Consider the following 20,004-nt stretch of genomic DNA (forward strand, 5'->3'; position numbering starts at 1 on the left):
CCTGTGCTCTAGAGCCCACGAGCCACAACTACTGAAGCCCACGCGCCTAGAGCCCATGCTCTGCAACAAGAGAAGCCACTGCAATGAGAAACCCGCACACCGCAACGAAGAGTAGACCCCGCTCGCCGCAACTAGAGAAAGCCCACGCACAGCAACGAAGACCCAACGCAGCAAAAAATAAATAAATAAATTTATATAAAAAAATAAAATGTAAACTAATTTTCCTTCTCCCTCTTTTGGTATTGAAGACTGTTGATGAAAAGTATATCAGTCTAGTTCTCGTTCTTTTATCTGTAAACTTCTTTAAGATTTTTTCTTTATTCTTGATGTTCTGATATTTGCTAGGTGCAAACCTGAGATTCACCCAATATACTGAATTTTTAAAAATTAACTATAGTTTTTTGTGGGCTTTTTTCCCCCCAAATTTCCATTTGGCAGGTTTTCACAACAATTTGTTCTTTTTTTTTTTTTAAACAATTGCCAGTTCCTTCTTTTTTGTTGGAGGAAATTAAATATCTTTTACTTTTAAGTTCTTTCCATATTGTTCCAATCTCTGTTTCTTCTGTATACATCTTTTATTTGTTGAGTCTGTTTTCACACTGTTAGTCTTGTTAGTTGGTGATATTTTATTGAGAACTCATGTTCTATTGGAGGTTTCCCTCATACCAGTACTGGTTTTGGTAGTCTTGCAAAGGGAGGAAGGAGTCTCAAAGTGGTTACAGCCTCAGGCTCTACAAATCCAAGCCTTAATTAAGGAGCTTAGCTCAACTTTGCCACACACAGGTAGAAGTTCTGGACCAACACCTAGTGATGTGTTTGAGCTGGGCCCCAGTCTCCCTTGGGTGGCACTGCTCTGCATTAGCTCTATGAAGCAAAATCTTAGGGACTGTCACCCTCTGCTTCTTGGCTGTCACGATGTCTGATAAGGCTATAGACATGAGAGCTAATGAAGACATCATTTACTTTTCAATCTTTAGAGTAAACAAGCTGATTTAATCTTAGAATAAAGCTGATTTTGAGGAAAGTGAGTTGTAACTGAAGTAATTGATACATGAGAATTACCTACAGGGAAAAAAACATGGTCTTGATTAATATGCATGACAGTGCTGCATATGGTGGTCCTGGATGACGCACCCAACTTGCTGGATGACAAAGAAAACCCACTGCTAAGCAATCCTATATTGTGTACTGAGTTGGTACCAGGTAGAACAAGGTGGTATCCTGGATGGTGATGAGCTAGAACTCATGACTATTTTTTCGAAGACTCAGAGCCTCAAAGTACTTAATGTTTAGCACATGGACCCACAACCTGGAAGTATAGAGCACTGAAGCATATCTAGGCTCCTAAGAGATAGACACAGCCAGGCACAAGCTTGTGCTGTTATTAAAGACAACTAGAAGCCACCTTCTATTTGGCATAATCATGCTATACCTGGTCTAGGACCTATCCCAGCCCTACCTTCCGTTCCTTGAACCACCCACAGAAGTTTACTCAAGCCAACATATGCTCTATCCTCTTGATCACTAATTTGATTTAGCCATCTTCCTCTTTCAGTTCTCTCTGCTCCTATTCAATGATGCTCAAATGTGGAGGATGAACAGGGAGCCTTCAGTGGACTGCTGCTCATAAGGCCACCTTCTGAGCATTCTGGGGATGTGAACATCACTGGGACTTAGTTCCAGAACTACTAATATGAGAGGTTTCTGACTGGAATATCAGAGACAAATGGGTTCAGATTTTTGAAGTCAATAGTGTCCAACTAATATGGGCTGTCCATGAGGAAAGACTTTGATGAGAAACAACTTCTAGAAAAATTAGAAGTTTATCAAAAATTAAAATTGTCTTCTCTAAATACTGTCTTTTGAGGGTTTTTTTCCCCTTATATTTATCTCTGGGGAAATGGATTTCTTCATCCTGAATGTTTCATCCTATTCAACAAGACTTAATCAGTGGTCAGAAAACTTTCCACAAGGAAAAGCCCAGGACTAGATGGCTTCACTGGTGAAGTGTACTGAACATTTAAAGAATTAACACCAGGGACTTCTTTGGTGGTCCAGTGGCTAAGACTCCACGCTCCCAATACAGGGGGCCCAGGTTTGATCCCTGGTCAGGGAACTAGATCCCGCATGCCACAACTAAAGATCCCACGTGCCGCAACTAAAGATCCTGCATGCCGCAACTAAAGATACTGCATGCTGCAATGAAGATCCTGCATGTGGCAACGAAGATCCCGAGTGCCACAACTAAGACCAGGTGCAGACAAATAAATAAATAAATATTTTTTTAAAAAAGAATTAACACCAATATTTCACAAACTTGTTTTAAAAAAAAAGGAGCAGGGACCACTTCCCAATTCATTTTATGAGGCCAGTATTACCCTGCTGCCAGAACCAAAGATAACACAAGGAAAGGAAATTAAATACCAATATCCCTTGTGAATATAGGTACAAAAAATCCTCAACAAAATACTAGCAAACTGACTCCAGCAACATGTGAAAAGGATTATACAACATGACCAAGTGGGATTTGTCCCAGAAATACAAGGTTGATTTAACATATGAAAATCAATCAATGCAATATACCATATTAACAGAAAAGGAAAACCATACAACCATTTCAATAAATGCAGGAAAAGCATTGTACAAAATACAACACCTTTTCATAATAAAGACACTCATGAAACTAAGAATAATAGGGAATATCCTCAACTTGATAAATGGCAACTATAAAAACCCACAGCTAACTTCACACTTAATGGTGAAAGACTGAAAGCTTTCTCCCTAAGATCAGAAACAAAACAAGGATGTTCTCTCTCACTGTTCCTATTTAACATTGTACTGGAAGTTCTAGCCAGAGCAATTAGACAAGAAAAGAAATAAAATAATTCAGATTGGAAACGAAGTAAAACTATCTCTGCAGGTGACATGACTGTGCATATAGAAAATCCTAAGGAATCCACCAAAAAACTACTAAACTTAATAAATGAATTCAGCAAAGGATACAAGACCAATATACAAAAATCAATACTATTTCTATACACTAGCATTGGACAATGCAAAAATGAAATGAAGAAAACATTCCATTTACAATAGCATCAAAAATAATAAAATACTTAGGAATAAATTTAATAAGTGCAAGACTTGTATGCCAAACACTATAAAACATCAGTGAAAGAAATGAAAGAAAACCTAAGTAAATGGAAATTGTTCATGTGTTGGAAGATTTAACGTTGGTTTACATATTCAACTGAATCCCTATCAAAATCCCAGCAGGCTTGCTTTTTTTTTTTTTTGCAGAAATTAGCAAATTGAAGGTAAAATTCACTTGGAAATGCAAATAGCCAAAACAATCTTGAAAAATAACAACAATAAATGTTTGAATATTTTGATACATTAAACATACAAATACTATTTTTAATTTAGTAGGTACTACAAGGAATTATTAGAAATTATATTGGATTTCATCACAAATTTCTAAGGCCAAACACTCTAATTATTCAAATATCTCCTTTCTAAATTTGCATTTCAATTAGTGTGATTTTTTAAAACATCTTATAGCTTCAGTTTAGCTATAAGATATTAAAAGGTTAAAAGATATTAAATTTTAGTTTGCTTTTACCAGTGACAAGTATTGTTTGCTTTACAGTTATTTCATTTGAATGGCCAGCTGATGAATCTAATTTATCTATTTAGTAGAAAATTCCAAAAGATAATTCCTTTTATAAGAGTTTCTAGTAAAATCTACAAACCATTTATAATTACCAATTATCAATGCTGCTTAATATTTTGAAATAATACTATTTGAAGTATGATTTCAGTAACTAAAAATACTAGTTAAAATCTAATACATATTTCACCAATTTATCTCTCCTTTCAACAGTTATCACCTAATATCCCTCTGTACTTTCCCCCTCCAAGTTAAGAACAAAACAGCCCTCAAGTCATCATGAAGTTTAAAAAAACATTCTCTCATTTTTTTTTTAAAACAAGTGAGACTACTCAAAACTTCAAAGTATGTGTTTAGCATTTGAACTTTAGGACTTCTTGTATTCAAATTCCTTTAAAATGATTTTTATCTTTCCCTCAATGATATTTAAAGTTCTTGCCTATATTTTACCAGGGAGGAATTAAAACTGATATTTAATTACCAGAGTATCCCTCTAACTATTCTATCTCTCTTTGTGTATTCAAAATGGAAGAAATGTTTTAAATATTGTGCTTCAGGTCTGGCAACCAATTGTGTAAGTTGTTGTATGAATCCTTCAGAATGGATAATGCAGTTTTCCTGACTGGAATGGAATGGTTTCGCAGGTGGTCATTCTCTTTATCATTAATGCCTCTTCCATGCAAATATAATAGTTTTTTTCTGATAAGTTTGGCAGTTTGGCAAAATAATCCATGATCCAATGTTAAACTATCATCTTAGGCCACCTTTCTTGATTTTTTTTTTATAGCTACTTTATTTATTTCTTTATTTTTGGCTGTGTTGGGTCTTCAGTTCATGCGAGGGCTTTCTCTAGTTACAGCAAGTGGGGGCCACTCTTCATCGCGGTGCAGGGACCGCTCTTCATCGCGGTGCGCGGGCCTTTCACTATCGCGGCCCCTCCCGTTGCGGGACACAGGCTCCAGACGCGCAGGCTCAGTAGTTGTGGCTCACGGGCCCAGCTGCTCCGTGGCATGTGGGATCTTCCCAGACCAGGGCTCGAACCCGTGTCCCCTGCATTAGCAGGCAGATTCTCAACCACTGCGCCACCAGGGAAGCCCACCTTTCTTGATTTTAACTTTACACCCTGATAATAGTTCAAAAGATCTATACATAGGTATTTATTTATATATACATATATATGTGTGTGTATATACATATATATGGATATATATTTAAGGCTACAGGGAATTCATTATTCATGTCACTCTTAGTTTTTTTTTTAAACCTAATTAATGATCTCAACAAAACACTCTTAGTTTTCCTTTCAATTTCTAAATTTTGTAAGCACCTCTTTTTGCTGGTACCTATCTCTAAAGGGAGACAAACTATTTAAAAGATTCTTATATTAATTGAAAATGTGAATACAAATATATTTCACCTATGATATCTGTGTACCCAAGGCAAGGCTGAAGTTTGGATCTAAATTATCTAAAAAATTGTTCACCTCTCTAATTCCACTTAGTTAGATCAAAGAATGGATTCTGGAGCCATTCTGTAACAGTTTGAATCCTACCTTTGCCATTTCACATGGTGCGCGACTGTGGGCAGATTATTTAAACTTTCTATTCCTCAATGTCTTTGTCTATAAAATGTGCCCAATAAGAGTGCCCACCTCATAGGGTTGTTTGAGGGATAAAATGAGTTAGTGTATGTAAAATGCTTAGAATACTATCTGGCATATAGTGACACATATATGTTAATATTACCTAGATTTCATTTGCTTTGGATTGACAAAAGGGATCGAAAAGAGCTAATCTGCAACACTATTTCTATGTCAGCATATAGGAATAAGTAAACAAAATCTAGTTTGAATTTTGTCCTGAACTCTTTAACTTGAATCTAACTAGAGCTGTTAATATAGTATGAAACAATTTTTTGTTTCATTCATGAAATTTGCTTTCCATTTATATCTAAAATAATATTCTTTCTTTTTTCTTTTCAGTATGTTTATTATTATTTTTTCATTTCACTTAATGTTGATATATAGTTCTCCGATTTGCCTTAAACATGAAAGAAAATTCTACAGCATATTAATATTACTATTATTGCTATTACTAGATCTCTTACAACAGGAATTAACAGAGCTAGAATAAAAGTAAATTTATTTGAACAGTGCTTAGCGTGTATTATACTCTCATCTCTCAGAATTCTTTATTCAGTGTCAGACATGTTCATGGCTGAATGCATGATCTCACAGTAATCTTCTAATATAGGTAGAAATATGATCATTAGAGTGGGTTAATTAATTTATCCAAATGATATTTACTGAATGACTACTATAGTACAGGCTTCTTTCAAAAGTAATTTTTCCTGGGACTTCCCTGGCGGACCAGCGGTTAAGGCTGCACGCTTCCACTGCAGGGGACACGGGTTCGATCTCTGGTTGGGGAATTAAGATCCCGCATGTGCACGGCATGGCCAAAAAAAAGTAAATAATAATAATAATCTTTCCTAATACTTTCTATCATTATCAGAATCTAAGATTACTGACATGATTTTAAAATAATTCAATAAATGTGAATCATAATTTATGAAGTTAATTAAGTAATTAAATTACAAGATATTTAAGGAGGAGAAATCCCATATGTACCAAGATAAGTGGTACTCCATTCAATATACTAATTGTAACCAGTAAACTGATTAACTGTGTCTCAGTTAACTTACTGTATCAGGGAAATCACAATAGCTGCATGCTGCACTGAAATCCATTTTATAAACAAGTCTCTCCTCTTCACCATATATAAGTAGACAAAGCTTGAGGTACCCTTTGCTCACACATTAAAATGTTTTAAATCACTGCTTCTTGTCTTCCCGCAAATTGGCTAGTCAAGGAATGTGATATCTGGGCTACAAAGGATCAATGTGGTAAGAAGCAAACTCATTATTAAATACAGATATCTAGCTAAATCAGCTTAAACTTAAAGCCTTTATCTTAATAAAATTCTATGATTTTCACTCAGTTTTGTCTTGATATTATCCTGATAATAGTCAAGTAGAATAATCAAGTCCTATCACCCTCTGAGCTTCTGTTTCTTTATCTGTAAAAATCCTTTCATTTCCTCTCTGGATCTAAGAATCTGATTCTAATACTATTTGACCTCCTTAATATTTTAATGTGGGTTCACACTGTAAAAGGACTTATAACAAAGCAAGATGCCTCTTTATTCAACTGTATTACTATTTGCACACCAGTGTAAAAAAATAGAACCTAAGACCAGGTGGTACAGAACACCTTACACAAACTTTTTGCATCATCATAAATTTCTCACATACTTGGAAATAAACAGATAAAACTATTATGAATTGTAATTTTATAAGAGTTTATCTCCCCTGGTTAGAGTATGACAAAAGGGAAATGGAGTTCTCTAAGTTCCACTTGTAAGGGTATGGGGAGAGGAAGATATCCCTTTGCTTTGTGTTCACAATTATTCTAACTCATGCAATGTAATGGAATAACCTATACCTTAAGCCATTTAATGGAATAACAAAACTTGTAAAAGTTCTATACACTTTTTTAAACGGCTTACATTTGGACACTTTCAAAATAGGCTGACTTGAGACTACAGTATTAGCTTCTCAATCAGGACGCAGGGTGGCGCTGCCGGCTAAGACTGTGAATAAAGAGCCCTAAAAAGCTCCCGTATCCCTTTGTTGCCAGACGAAATCAACACCACACAGAAGAAGCTTTGCCAGCAGTGCTGGGTTACCAACGAGTCTGGGTAGCGATATACTAAACGACTTTAAGATTAAAGGCAACTCTGTGAAGATTCTACCAAGCAAGAAGTCAGAATTTAATACCTCGGGTCTTTTTGTGGTTGCTGAAGGGATTGGATGTAAGCACTCTGGCTCCAACATGGAGACGCTAGAGAGAATTCAACAGAACAGGCAAGTGATGACCTTTATTTTGATGGTATTCTTGTCTCAGGCTCACCCTGCGCCTATTCGTTATTCTGTGCTGGAAGAAACAGAGAGCGTCTCCTTTATAGCCCATTTGACCAAGGACCTGGGCCTGGGAATTGGGGAGCTGGCCGCCCGGTCGGCCCAGGTGGTGTGTGACGATGACAAGCAGCGCTTGCTGCTAGATCGCCAGACTGGAGATTTGCTTTTGAGGGAGAAACTAGACCGGGAAGATTTATGTGGCCCCGTTGAACCCTGTGTGTTGCATTTCCAAGTGTTCCTGGAAACTCCGGTGCAGTTTTTTGAAGGAGAACTATTAATCCAGGACATAAATGACCACTCCCCAGTATTCCCGAATAGGGAAATGCTCCTGAAAATACCGGAAAACAGCCAGCCAGGGACTGTTTTTCCGTTGAAATTAGCTCAGGATTTGGATGTGGGCAGCAATGCTCTTCAAAAATACACTATCAGCCCCAATTCTCATTTTCACGTTGTCACTCGAAATCATAGTGAGGGCAAGAAATATCCAGATTTGGTGCAGGACAAAGCACTGGATCGAGAGGAGCAGCCTGAGTTCAGCTTAACCCTCATGGCGCTGGATGGTGGGTCTCCACCTAGGTCTGGCACCAGCATGTTACGAATCCTGATCATGGATGTCAATGACAATGCTCCTGAGTTTGTGCACACTCCATATGAAGTGCAGGTTCTGGAAAACAGCCCCCTACACTCCCCAATACTTACTGTTTTAGCTAGGGATGTAGATGCTGGAAACTTTGGGACTGTTTCCTACGGCTTGTTCCAAGCATCAGAGGAAATTAAACAAACTTTCTCAATAAATGAAGTCACAGGAGAAATCCGACTGACAAAGAAATTGGATTTTGAACAAATTAAATCTTACCACGTGGAAATTGAGGCTACAGATGGAGGAGGCCTTTCCGGAAAAGGCACTGTAGTCATAGAGGTGGTAGATGTGAATGACAACGCCCCTGAACTTACCATACCTTCACTCACCTGCTCCATCCCAGAAAATGCTCCTGAGACTGTAGTCTCCATCTTCCGAATTCGAGATAGAGACTCCGGAGACAATGGAAGGATGGTTTGCTCTATTCCAGATAATCTGCCATTCATTCTAAAACCGACTTTCAAGAATTTCTACACCCTGGTAACAGAGAGCCCGCTGGACAGAGAGAGCAGAGCCGAGTACAACATCACCATCACCGTCACAGATATGGGAACCCCCAGGCTGAAAACCGAGCACAACATAACCGTGCTGGTGTCCGACGTCAACGACAACGCCCCCGCCTTCACCCAGACCTCCTACACCCTGTCCGTCCGCGAGAACAACAGCCCCGCCCTGCACATCGGCACCGTCCGCGCCACAGACAGAGACGCGGGCGCCAACGCCCAGGTCACCTACTCGCTGCTGCCGCCCCTCGACCCGCACGTGCCCCTGGCCTCCCTGGTGTCCATCAACCCGGACAACGGCCACCTGGTCGCCCTGAGGTCCCTGGACTACGAAGCCCTGCGGGCGTTCGAGTTCCCCGTAGGCGCCGCCGACCGCGGCTCGCCCGCGCTCAGCAGCCAGGCGCTGGTGCGCGTGCTCGTGGCGGACGACAACGACAACGCGCCCTTCGTGCTGTACCCGCTGCAGAACGCCTCGGCGCCCTGCACCGAGCTGGTGCCCAGGGCGGCCGAGGCGGGCTACCTGGTGACCAAGGTGGTGGCGGTGGACGGCGACTCGGGCCAGAACGCCTGGCTGTCGTACCAGCTGCTCAAGGCCACGGAGCCCGGGCTGTTCGGCGTGTGGGCGCACAACGGCGAGGTGCGCACGGCCCGGCTGCTGAGCGAGCGCGACGCGGCCAAACACAGGCTGGTGGTGCTGGTCAAGGACAACGGCGAGCCGCCGCTGTCGGCCAGCGTCACGCTGCACGTGCTGCTGGTGGACGGCTTCTCGCAGCCCTACCTGCCGGTCCCGGAAGCGGAAGCGGCGGACGCGGCGCCGGCCGCCCCGCTCACCGTCTACCTGGTGGTCGCCTTGGCGTCGGTGTCGTCGCTCTTCCTCTTCTCGGTGCTGGTGTTCGTCGCGGTGCGGCTGTGCAGGCGGGGCGGGGCGGCCTCGGTGGGTCGCTGCTCGGTGCCCGAGGGCCCCTTTCCGGGCCACCTGGTGGACGTCAGCGGCACGGGGACCCTGTCCCAGAGCTACCAGTACGAGGTGTGTCTGACCGGAGACCATGGAACTGGTGAGTTCAAATTTCTGAAGCCAGTATTTCCCAACCTCTTGGCTCAGAACACAGAGAGAGAAATTAAAAGAAAGCCCCAACTGCAGGAATAGTTTTGTTCGGTTAAGTGTCGTATTTGGTCAAGTGAGCCTCTCAATTTTGTTAAACCTGACTCACATTGCGATACTTTCTCTTGAGATTGTATTGTTGTATAAATATGTATATCACTATTGCAAACTTATGCATGTCTCTGTGCTAAATCTTCCTTTTATTAATATTCATTGGATTTAGCATTTTTAGTTACACTTGATATTATGTATTTCTCCATATTTGACCTTCTCTTGATTAATCTTTCCATAATTATAAATTACTCAAGTAGTGTAAGAAGAAATTTTACTTAAAGGAACTTCTTGGTTAATGTCTTTTCAAGGAAACATTTTAAAGCTTCTGTGTAATCTTACATTTCTATATATTTTTGGTGCTTGTCTTTACCACATAGCTTTATATTTGCAAGGCCAGAATGTTTGAAATTCTTTGTAGCTACCTAGACCTTTCTTGTTCACTATTCTACCAGGCTATGCCCCCCTGAATAGCCACGAACATATAAATTAGCATACCTGTTTCTCCCAAATTGTACCTAAACATGCACTTTATTAAATTATTGATACACTACAGTTGTGACCATATCCCATTGTGAGCAGCGTATATGCTAGAGATTATCTTGTTTGCTACTTACGTAGCACATTGTAATTGCTCCATAAATACTCACTGATATTAAAATAAAAATTATTCTCATTTATAAATAACAATTAAAGAGAAAATCTTATATAACTTGGTACCACTTCACTAAAATAAAACTAAGTCACTGCTTGGTAAAATACTTAAAATCTTAGAACCTTAAGTAAACCCTAAATCCTTTAAAAGGACTCAAGAGGTAGAGGGCATATACTTTCTTGTCCTTCCTTTTGCCCTATTAATAGGAGTTCAAATGTAGTTTAACGTATGCGTTTTTCTTGGTTTTCCTGCAGCTTCTCTGCATGTTTCAAAAGAGAATTTCTTCTCAGTTTTGGTTATTATGTTGTAGTCTGATTGCTCATTTTAAGTTACTTTGCAAACATGGGCAACTTTTATGAACAAAATGATGATTTCTTTTTGATCTCCAAGTCACCTTGTTTTGTTCTTCAATGTAGCTTTTGGGTATTTTGCATAAATTTACTTTTTCAATTATGCTAACTTTTAGTAGTAAGAAATAAGCATTGTTTTTTCTTTTAAGACAACAAGAATAGAAATAGAAATTAAGATAAACTTACCTGAATTATAATTGTTTCATGCTGTGTTCATTAAGCCAAGCAAGACAATTATGTGGTTTCCAACTAAATTTATATGGATGTAATTATAAGACCAGTTATTGAACTTTTGGCACAATGTGAGTAATTAAAGAGCCTGCTTTATAACCTAAGTATTTATTTTTAGATCTCGTATCATCCTACTGGAATTTAATTACTTGCATCTTTCTCTGAATTACATTTTTTCTAAGGATATAATGAAATAAAAAAGGAAATTTACTGTTTATTATTGAAACATAGCTTTTAGCCTTCGTCCAATCTAATACTTGAAATTAGAAAGTGATAAAAATGAGAACAAAATTAAACACAAACAAATATATAAGACATAAATACGGTAGTCAACTTTAACAACTTCTCCATTTACTGTTAGATATTTAAATGAAATAGTTTTTATGTATGATGACAAGAAATGTGATTGAAGTTTTCAGCAATATATTTCAACATTATGAAAATCTAAGTTCATGTTTTTGTTTATGCCAGGAAAGTCCAATTTGTATAATCACCCAAATGAGACTGGCCAAACACTCAGAACCACATTTATGAATTTATATGAGTAAATTTATGAATTACTTTGTGTATTACTTTATAAGTTACTGTGTGTATTCATAAAGTATGGATCATTCCTTACTAGCTGGGGATCACCACCAGTCTTTGGTGTAGAATAGATCAACATTTTAAAATTCAATGATTATAATTTAATAGTAAATATAATCCAACTAACTTCCACAAAATGAATACCTTAAGAAAAATAGGCCAGTTCTACTTTTGCAAAACAAAAATAGAGAGTAGAGGCCAAATATCTGGATAATAATACCCATTTCAATCATAGTTTCTCAAGTGCTTCTATTATATGTGCATTTTTTACAATTCCTTTGTTGTTGTTTTTAGGCATAGCATATAGTGAGTTTAACACATGCTGTTTTAGGCACAGAAATTCTACTGAAGGCAATATAACCCACATCACTTTAAGACCCCCTATTTCTTACTACCAGAAGTTACAAAATATAGATTTTAAATAGTCAAATTGTAAGTTATGCAAATATTTGGTGGAATTCTGTTTCCCAGTTAGATGGATTATCTAACAGCAGAAAACAACAATAAAACCTGTTTTAAATTCAGAAATTACCAGTTTCAAGCAACAGACAGCAGATGATATAAAAAGAACTGAAGGGGCTAAGATTCCTGAAAAGGAAAATCCTTGGAGTTCTGAACTGACTCCTACAGTCAATTTGCCCTAAGGAAATTTGCAAACTCAAAGAACAGACAAAAGGCTTCTGCCAGGGATGGGGTAACTTCAACAGCCTTTGGCAAACTGGAGGATTCAAGCTCAAGGCCAGTTTTCCCCCTCATGATGCTTGTCAAATTCTGGGACATTCCAGGGAAGAAGACTAAAAACTTAAAGGAAAATTTCTGAAAAGCAGAGTGAAGTTTTAATAGTCTTAAAATGCATGAAAATTAGAGTTTGTGACCTGCCATGGGAAAGGCTGTGGAGAATACACTGAGTTCTGAACTGAAAATTCTGAAGGGTCAGGTGCTTTTCAGGACTGCAAAGAACCTTGACTAAGCACAGTGCTTGTTTGAATTAAGGCAATTTGATTAGACATGACTCTACCAAGCTAACAGAGGAAAAGGTGAACTCTTTCTGGAAGAAAATAATATCATCTGGATCCTAGATAGCTTTTTACATTAATCTTCAGCATTCAATAAAAAATTATGAGGTACACATACAAAAAGGCTGGTTGACATGAATAAAACCTAGAGGAAAAAACAGACAATACAGAAGACCTACACATAAAATACATACTAGAATTTACTGACAGTGATGTTAAAATAAGTATGACTAATATGTTAAAATAAGGAATACAGAAAATAGGTAGAAGAGAAATTTCACTAGAGAATGGAATAAAATGGAAATTAATTTTGGGACTGAAGACTATAATAACTGAAATTTTAAAATATTAGATTGTGTAATGGCATAGTAGTTGTAAAGGATTATAGGATTAGTGAATGCAAGACAGGCCAATATTAAATATCCAAATAGAAGCACTGAGGAATGAAATAATTAAAAATACAGACAAGAACATTTAGTGACATGTGGAACATAATGAAAAACTCCAACACACATATGATTGTAATCCTAGAAGGACTAGGAATGGGGAATAAGCAATGTTTAAAGAAATAATGACCAAGAATTTTCCAAAAATGGTGAAAAAAATGTACTGCTCAAGATGCTCAGTGAAACCCAATTAGAATAAAAACAATGGTAAATGGGAGTGTTTCCTTAATTTCTCTTTCAGATTTTTCATCGTTAGTGTATAGGAATGCAAGAGATTTCTGTGCATTTTGTATCCTGCTACTTTACCAAATTCATTCATTAGCTCTAGTAGTTTTCTGGTAGCATCTTTAGGATTCTCTACATATAGTTTCATGTCATCGGCAAACAGTGACAGTTTTACTTCTTTTCCGATTTGGATTCCTTTTATTCTTTTTCTTCTCTGATTGCTGTGTCTAAAACTTCCAAAACTATGTTGAGTAATAGTGGTGAGAGTGGGCAACCTTGTCTTGTTCCTGATCTTAGAGGAAATGGTTTCAGTTTTTCATCATTAAGAACGATGTTGGCTCTGGGTTTGTCATATATGACCTTTATTATGTTGAGGTGAGTTCCCTCTATGCCTACTTTCTGGAGAGTTTTTATCATAAATGGGTGTTGAATTTTGTTGAAAGCTTTTTCTGCATCTATTGAGATGATCATATGGTTTTCATCCTTCAGTTTGTTAATATGGTATATCACATTGATTGATTTGCATATATTGAAGAATCCTTGCATTCCTGGGATAAACCCCACTTGATCATGGTGTATGATCCTTTTAATGTATTGTTGGATTCTGTTTGCTAGTATTTTGTTGAGGATTTTTGCATCTATGTTCATCAGTGATATTGGCCTGTAGTTTTCTTTTTTTGTGACATCTTTGTCTGGTTTTGGTATCAGGATAATAGTAGCCTCACAGAATGAGTTTGGGAGTGTTCCTCCCTTTGCTATAGTTTGGAAGAGTTTGAGAAGGATGGGTGTTAGCTCTTCTCTAAGTGTTTGATAGAATTCACCTGTGAAGCCATCTGGTCCTGGGCTTTTGTTTGTTGGAAGATTTTTAATCACAGTCTCAATTTCAGTGCTTGTGATTGGTCTGTTTATATTTTCTATTTCTTCCTGGTTCAGTCTCAGAGGGTTGTGCTTTTCTAAGAATTTGTCCATTTCTTCCAGGTTGTCCATTTTATTGGCATATAGTTGCTTGTAGTAATCTCTCATGATCCTTTGTATTTCTGCAGTGTCAGTTGTTACTTCTCCTTTTTCATTTCTAATTCTGTTGATTTGAGTCTTCTCCCTTTTTTTCTTGATGAGTCTGGCTAATGTTTTATAAATTTTGTTTATCTTCTCAAAGAACCAGCTTTTTTAAAAAAAATTTTATTTACATATTATTTTTGGCTGTGTTGGGTCCTCGTTTCGGTGCGAGGGCCTTCTCCAGTTGCGGCAAGCGGGGGCCACCCTTCATCGCGGTGCGTGGGCCTCTCACCCCAGCAGCCTCTCTTGTTGCGGAGCACAGGCTCCAGACGCACAGGCCCAGCAGTTGTGGCTCACGGGCCTAGCCGCTCCGTGGCATGTGGGATCCAACCAGACCAGGGCCCAAACCCGCGTCTCCCGCACTGGCAGGCAGACTCTCAACCACTGCACCACCAGGGAAGCCCAAAGAACCAGCTTTTAGTTTTATTGATATTTGCTATTGTTTCCTTCCATTTACCATTGCAACAAAGAATAAAATACCTAGGAATAAACCTACCTAAGAAGACGAAAGACCTGTATGCAGAAAACTATAAGACACTGATGAAAGAAATTAAAGATGATACAAATAGATGGAGAGATATACCATGTTCTTGGATTGGAAGAATCAACATTGTGAAAATGACTCTACTACCCAAAGCAATCTACAGATTCAATGCAATCCCTATCAAACTACCACTGGCATTTTTCACAGAACTAGAACAAAAAATTTCACAATGTGTATGGAAACACAAAAGACCCCGAATAGCCAAAGCAATCCTGAGAAAGAAAAATGGATGGAGGAATCAGGCTCCCTGACTTCAGACTATACTACAAAGCTACAGTAGTCAAGACAGTATGGTGCTGGCACAAAAACAGAAATATAGATCAATGGAACAGGATAGAAAGCCCAGAGATAAACCCACACTAATATGGTCACCTTATTTTTGATAAAGGAGGCAAGAATATACAATGGAGAAAAGACAGCCTCTTCAGTAAGTGGTGCTGGGAAAACTGGACAGCTACATGTAAAAGAATGAAATTAGAACACTCCCTAACACCATACACAAAAATAAACTCAAAATGGATTAAAGACCTAAATGTAAGGCCAGACACTATAAAACTCTTAGAGGAAAACATAGGCAGAACACTCTATGACATAAATCACAGCAAGATCCTTTTTGACCCACCTCCTAGGGAAATGGAAATAAAAACAAAAATAAACAAATGGGACCTAATGAAACTTAAAAGCTTTTGCACAGCAAAGGAAAACATAAACAAGATGAAAAGACAACCCTCAGAATGGGAGAAAATATTTGCCAAGGAAGCAACTGACAAAGGATTAATCTCCAAAATATAAAAGAAGCTCATGCAGCTCAATATGAAAAAAACAAACAACCCAATCCAAAAATGGGCAGAAGACCTAAACATACATTTTTCCAAAGAAGATATACAGATTGCCAACAAACACATGAAAAGATGCTCAAATCACTAATCATTATAGAAATGCAAATCAAAACTACAATGAGGTATCACCTCACACCAGTCAGAATGGCCATCATCAAAAAAATCTACAAACAATAAATGGTGGAGAGGGTGTGGAGAAAAGAGAACCCTCTTGCACTGTTGTTGGGAATGTAAATTGATACAGCCACTATGGAGAACAGTATGGAGGTTCCTTAAAAATAGAACTACCATATGACCCAGCAATCCCACTACTGGGCATATACCCTGAGAAAACCATAATTCAAAAAGAGTCATGTACCACAATGTTCATTGCAGCTCTATTTACAATAGCCAGGACATGGAAGGAACCTAAGTGTCCATCGACAGATGAATGGATAAAGAAGATGTGGCACATATATAGAATGGAATATTACTCAGCCATAAAAAGAAATGAAATTGAGTCATTTGTAGTGAGGTGGAGGGACCTAGAGTCTGTCATACAGAGTGAAGTAAGTCAGAAAGAGAAAAACAAATACCGTATGCTAACACATATATATGGAATCTAAGAGGAAAAAAAAAAGGCTCTGATGAACCTAGGGGCAGGACAGGAATAAAGACGCAGATGTTCAGAATGGACTTAAGGACACAGGGAGGGGGAAGGGTAAGCTGGGACGAAGCAAGAGAGTAGTATTGACATATATACACTATCAAATGTAAAATAGATAGTTAGTGGGAAGCAGCCTCATAGCACAGGGAGATCAGCTCAGTGCTTTGTGACCACCTAGAGGGGTGGGATAGGGAGAGTGGGAGGGAAACGCAAGAGGGAGGGGTTATGGGGATATTGGTATACATATAGCTGATTCACTTTGTTATACAGCAGAAACTAACACAACATTGTAAAGCAATTATACTCCAATAAAGATGTTAAATAAAAAACAAAGCACAGCTAGGAATATCACAGGAAGGCTGCTAAAGACCAAAGTCAAAGAGAAAATCTTAAAAGCAACCACATGAAGATGACACATTGCTTTGAAAGGAACAACAATAAAATGGAGAGCTGACCATCAAGCAGCCAAAAGACAAAGGAATGATGTCTTCAGAGTCCTGAAAAAAATAACTACCAGACTAGAATTCTATCACCGGAAAATATATCTTTCAAAAATGAAGTTTTCAAACAAACAAAAACTGCAAGAATTAATCACAGTCGCATCTGCACTAAAAGAAATACTTTTAGTGGAATTCATTAGGCAGAAGGAAAACAGTCCTGAAGGAATCACAGATTTGCAGGAAGAAATGAAGAACAAGAATAAGGGTAACTATAAATTGCTATTGATTATTAAAGGCAAAAATAATAGTTTCTTAAAGGATTTAAAATATATATAAAATTTTAATTCATGACAATAATAATGTAAAAGGCAGGTGCTATAAACAGCTAAGGAATTCTAAGGTTCTAAGCATTATCATGGGAGTAGTAAAATTAAATATTTTGTATTAGACTCTTGTAGATCAAAGATGGATGTTGTAATCTCTAAGATAATCACAAGAAGATAATTTTAAAATGAATGGAAGGAAAAAAATAAATATCTAAATAATCGAAAAGAAGAAAAAAACTTTAGGGACAAACAGCAAAAGTTTAGATGGTAAATATAAGTGGATAGATATCAAATATTACATTAATTGCAAGTGGATTAAATAATCAAATTAAACAACCAATATTGTCCGATTAGGTTTAAGAAAAATTCAACTATATGCTGTCACATAACGTGTGTGTCTCTGTGTGTGTGTTAGGACAGAAAGTTTGAAAATTTAAAATTAGAAAAAGATACATGACACAAACACTAACCAAAATAAACCAAGTATAGATATACTCACATAAGACAAAGGAGACTTTAAAGAAAGATGCATTACTAGAGATAAAGAGAGATATTTCATAATGATAAGGAGGTAAATATACCAGAAGTTTGTCAATTCTAAGACTGAATATATCCCCATAAGATAATTACAAAATATAGAAAGTTAAACTGAAAGAACATAAATAAGAAATAGATAAATCCAGTCATAGGAGGAGGATGTATTACAACTCTCTCAACCCCTGATAGAATAAGAAGACACACCTACACTGAATATTAAAAATCTGAACAACACAATAATTATATTTGAATAAACTGGCATACATAGTACACTGGAGAGTACACGTTCTTTTTATATGCACATGCATATATCAAAATTATCCATATTCTGGGTCATAAGGCAAGTCTCTAATTTTTTTTAAAGAATTGAAATTACTCAATATGCTCTTTGACAATGAAATTAAGACAGAAATAAAAATTTAAAAGAAATACCCAAATGCTTCAAAATTAAATAATATAATCCATCAGTCAAAGAAGAAATCACAGAAGAAATTTCCATATATTTTGAACTGGGTAAAAGTTAAGATCTGATATATCAAAACAGATTTTACAGGGAAATTTTAAAACTTTAAATGCACAGGTTAGAAAAGAAAGGTTAAAAATCAATAATCTAAGCTTTCATCTGAAGAACCTAGAAAAAGAACAAATTAAATACCAATGTAGAAGGAAGAAAATAATACATATATATATAAACATAAATAAATACAAAGCTGACAAATATACAACCAAGAAGATTAACAAAACTTAAAGTTGTTTCCACGTAATAATTAATAACTCTTATTAAAAACTCTTCATAAGACTAATGTTAAAAAGAAGGAAAACATCGATCATAAATATCAGGAATGAAAAAGGAACATCACTACCAATCCTACAGACATTAAAAAATAAAAGAGGATATTATGAACAACTGTATGCCAATAAATTTGATAATTTATGTAAAATGGAAAACATCTTTTAAAAACACAATTTACTAAAACTGAAACAAGAAGAAATCTGATTAGTCATATCGTAAGTAAATTAAACTTGTGATTAAAAACCTTGCCACTTCAGTTCACACTAGTGAATTCTTCTAAATACTCATGGAACAACTAACACCAATTTATACAAAATCTTTTGGAAGACAGAAAAACAGGAAATATTTTCCAGATTATCTGGGTACCAGAATGACTTCAATGGATTATGACATCCAAACCTGAATAGGACATCATAAGGAAGGAAAACTAGAGACCAATCTCTTTTACAAACACAGATGGAAAAATTCTAAACAAAATATCAGTAAATAAAATTCAGAAATATATAAAAGAGAAATAATAAATTATGAGAAAACTGTGTTATTTTAGGAATGCAAATCCAATCAATATACTATATAACATTAATAGGTAAAGGAGGAAAATCATATGATTACCTCAATGGACACAGAAAAAGTCACAAGATAAAATTCAGCGCACACATGGTAAAATTGTTAGCAAACTGAAAACAGAAGGGAACTTTCAGAAAGTATTTTAAAACCTACAGTAAACATTATCCTTAATGGTAAATTATTTAAAACTTTCCCTCAGTGATCAAGAATGAGACAAGAATGCTTGCCTTTACTATTTCACTTTAGTGTTTTACTATAGGTTCTAACCAGTGGAATAAAGCAAAGAAAAAATAAAAGACACAATGATTGGAAGAGAAGAAATAAGAAGTCTTTTTTTAAAATGACATGATTGTATACATTGAAAGTCATAAAGAATCTGCAGACTATTAGGATTAATAAATGAAGTTAGTAATGCCACTGGATATAAGGTCTACATGCAAATAATAATTGTATTTCTATACAGCAACAAAACCCAGAAAATTAAAAATTTCAAGCATCATTTACAATAGTTTCAGAAACATCAAATATCTAGAAACAAATGTAACAGAATATGCATAAGACTTCTACACTGAAAAATATAAAATATTATTGAGAAAAGTTAAATATCTGAATAAACAGAGGGATATATAATGTTCAATAGTTGGAAGACTCAATATTGGGAATATGTCAGTTCTTCTCAATCTACAGATGCAATAAAATCCTAAAAAAACTTCAGCAGATTTCTTTGTGGAAGCTGACAAGCTGAATCTAAAGTTTATATGGGGACTTCCCTGGCCGTCCAGTGGTTAAGACTTCGCCTTCCAATGC

General features: G+C 36.9%; 1 protein-coding gene across 2 annotated transcripts in view; it reads left to right on the forward strand.

Moving 5' to 3' along the window:
• The first annotated feature begins 7,385 nt into the window (after positions 1-7,385).
• LOC103012099 (protocadherin beta-4) overlaps positions 7,386-20,004 on the forward strand; it is a 109,535-nt gene continuing 96,916 nt past the window's right edge. The window contains exon 1 of one of the 2 annotated variants that reach the window (XM_028161879.2): positions 7,386-9,984. In XM_028161879.2, coding sequence (XP_028017680.2) covers positions 7,560-9,935 — 2,376 coding nt within the window. In that variant the 5' untranslated portion in view covers positions 7,386-7,559 and the 3' untranslated portion in view covers positions 9,936-9,984. Of the gene's footprint in view, positions 9,985-20,004 lie in introns of those variants that run through there. The other variant, XM_057540762.1, reaches the window with a different exon arrangement.

Source organism: Balaenoptera acutorostrata, chromosome 2, assembly GCF_949987535.1.
Source record: "Balaenoptera acutorostrata chromosome 2, mBalAcu1.1, whole genome shotgun sequence".
NCBI classification, from domain to species: domain Eukaryota; kingdom Metazoa; phylum Chordata; class Mammalia; order Artiodactyla; family Balaenopteridae; genus Balaenoptera; species Balaenoptera acutorostrata.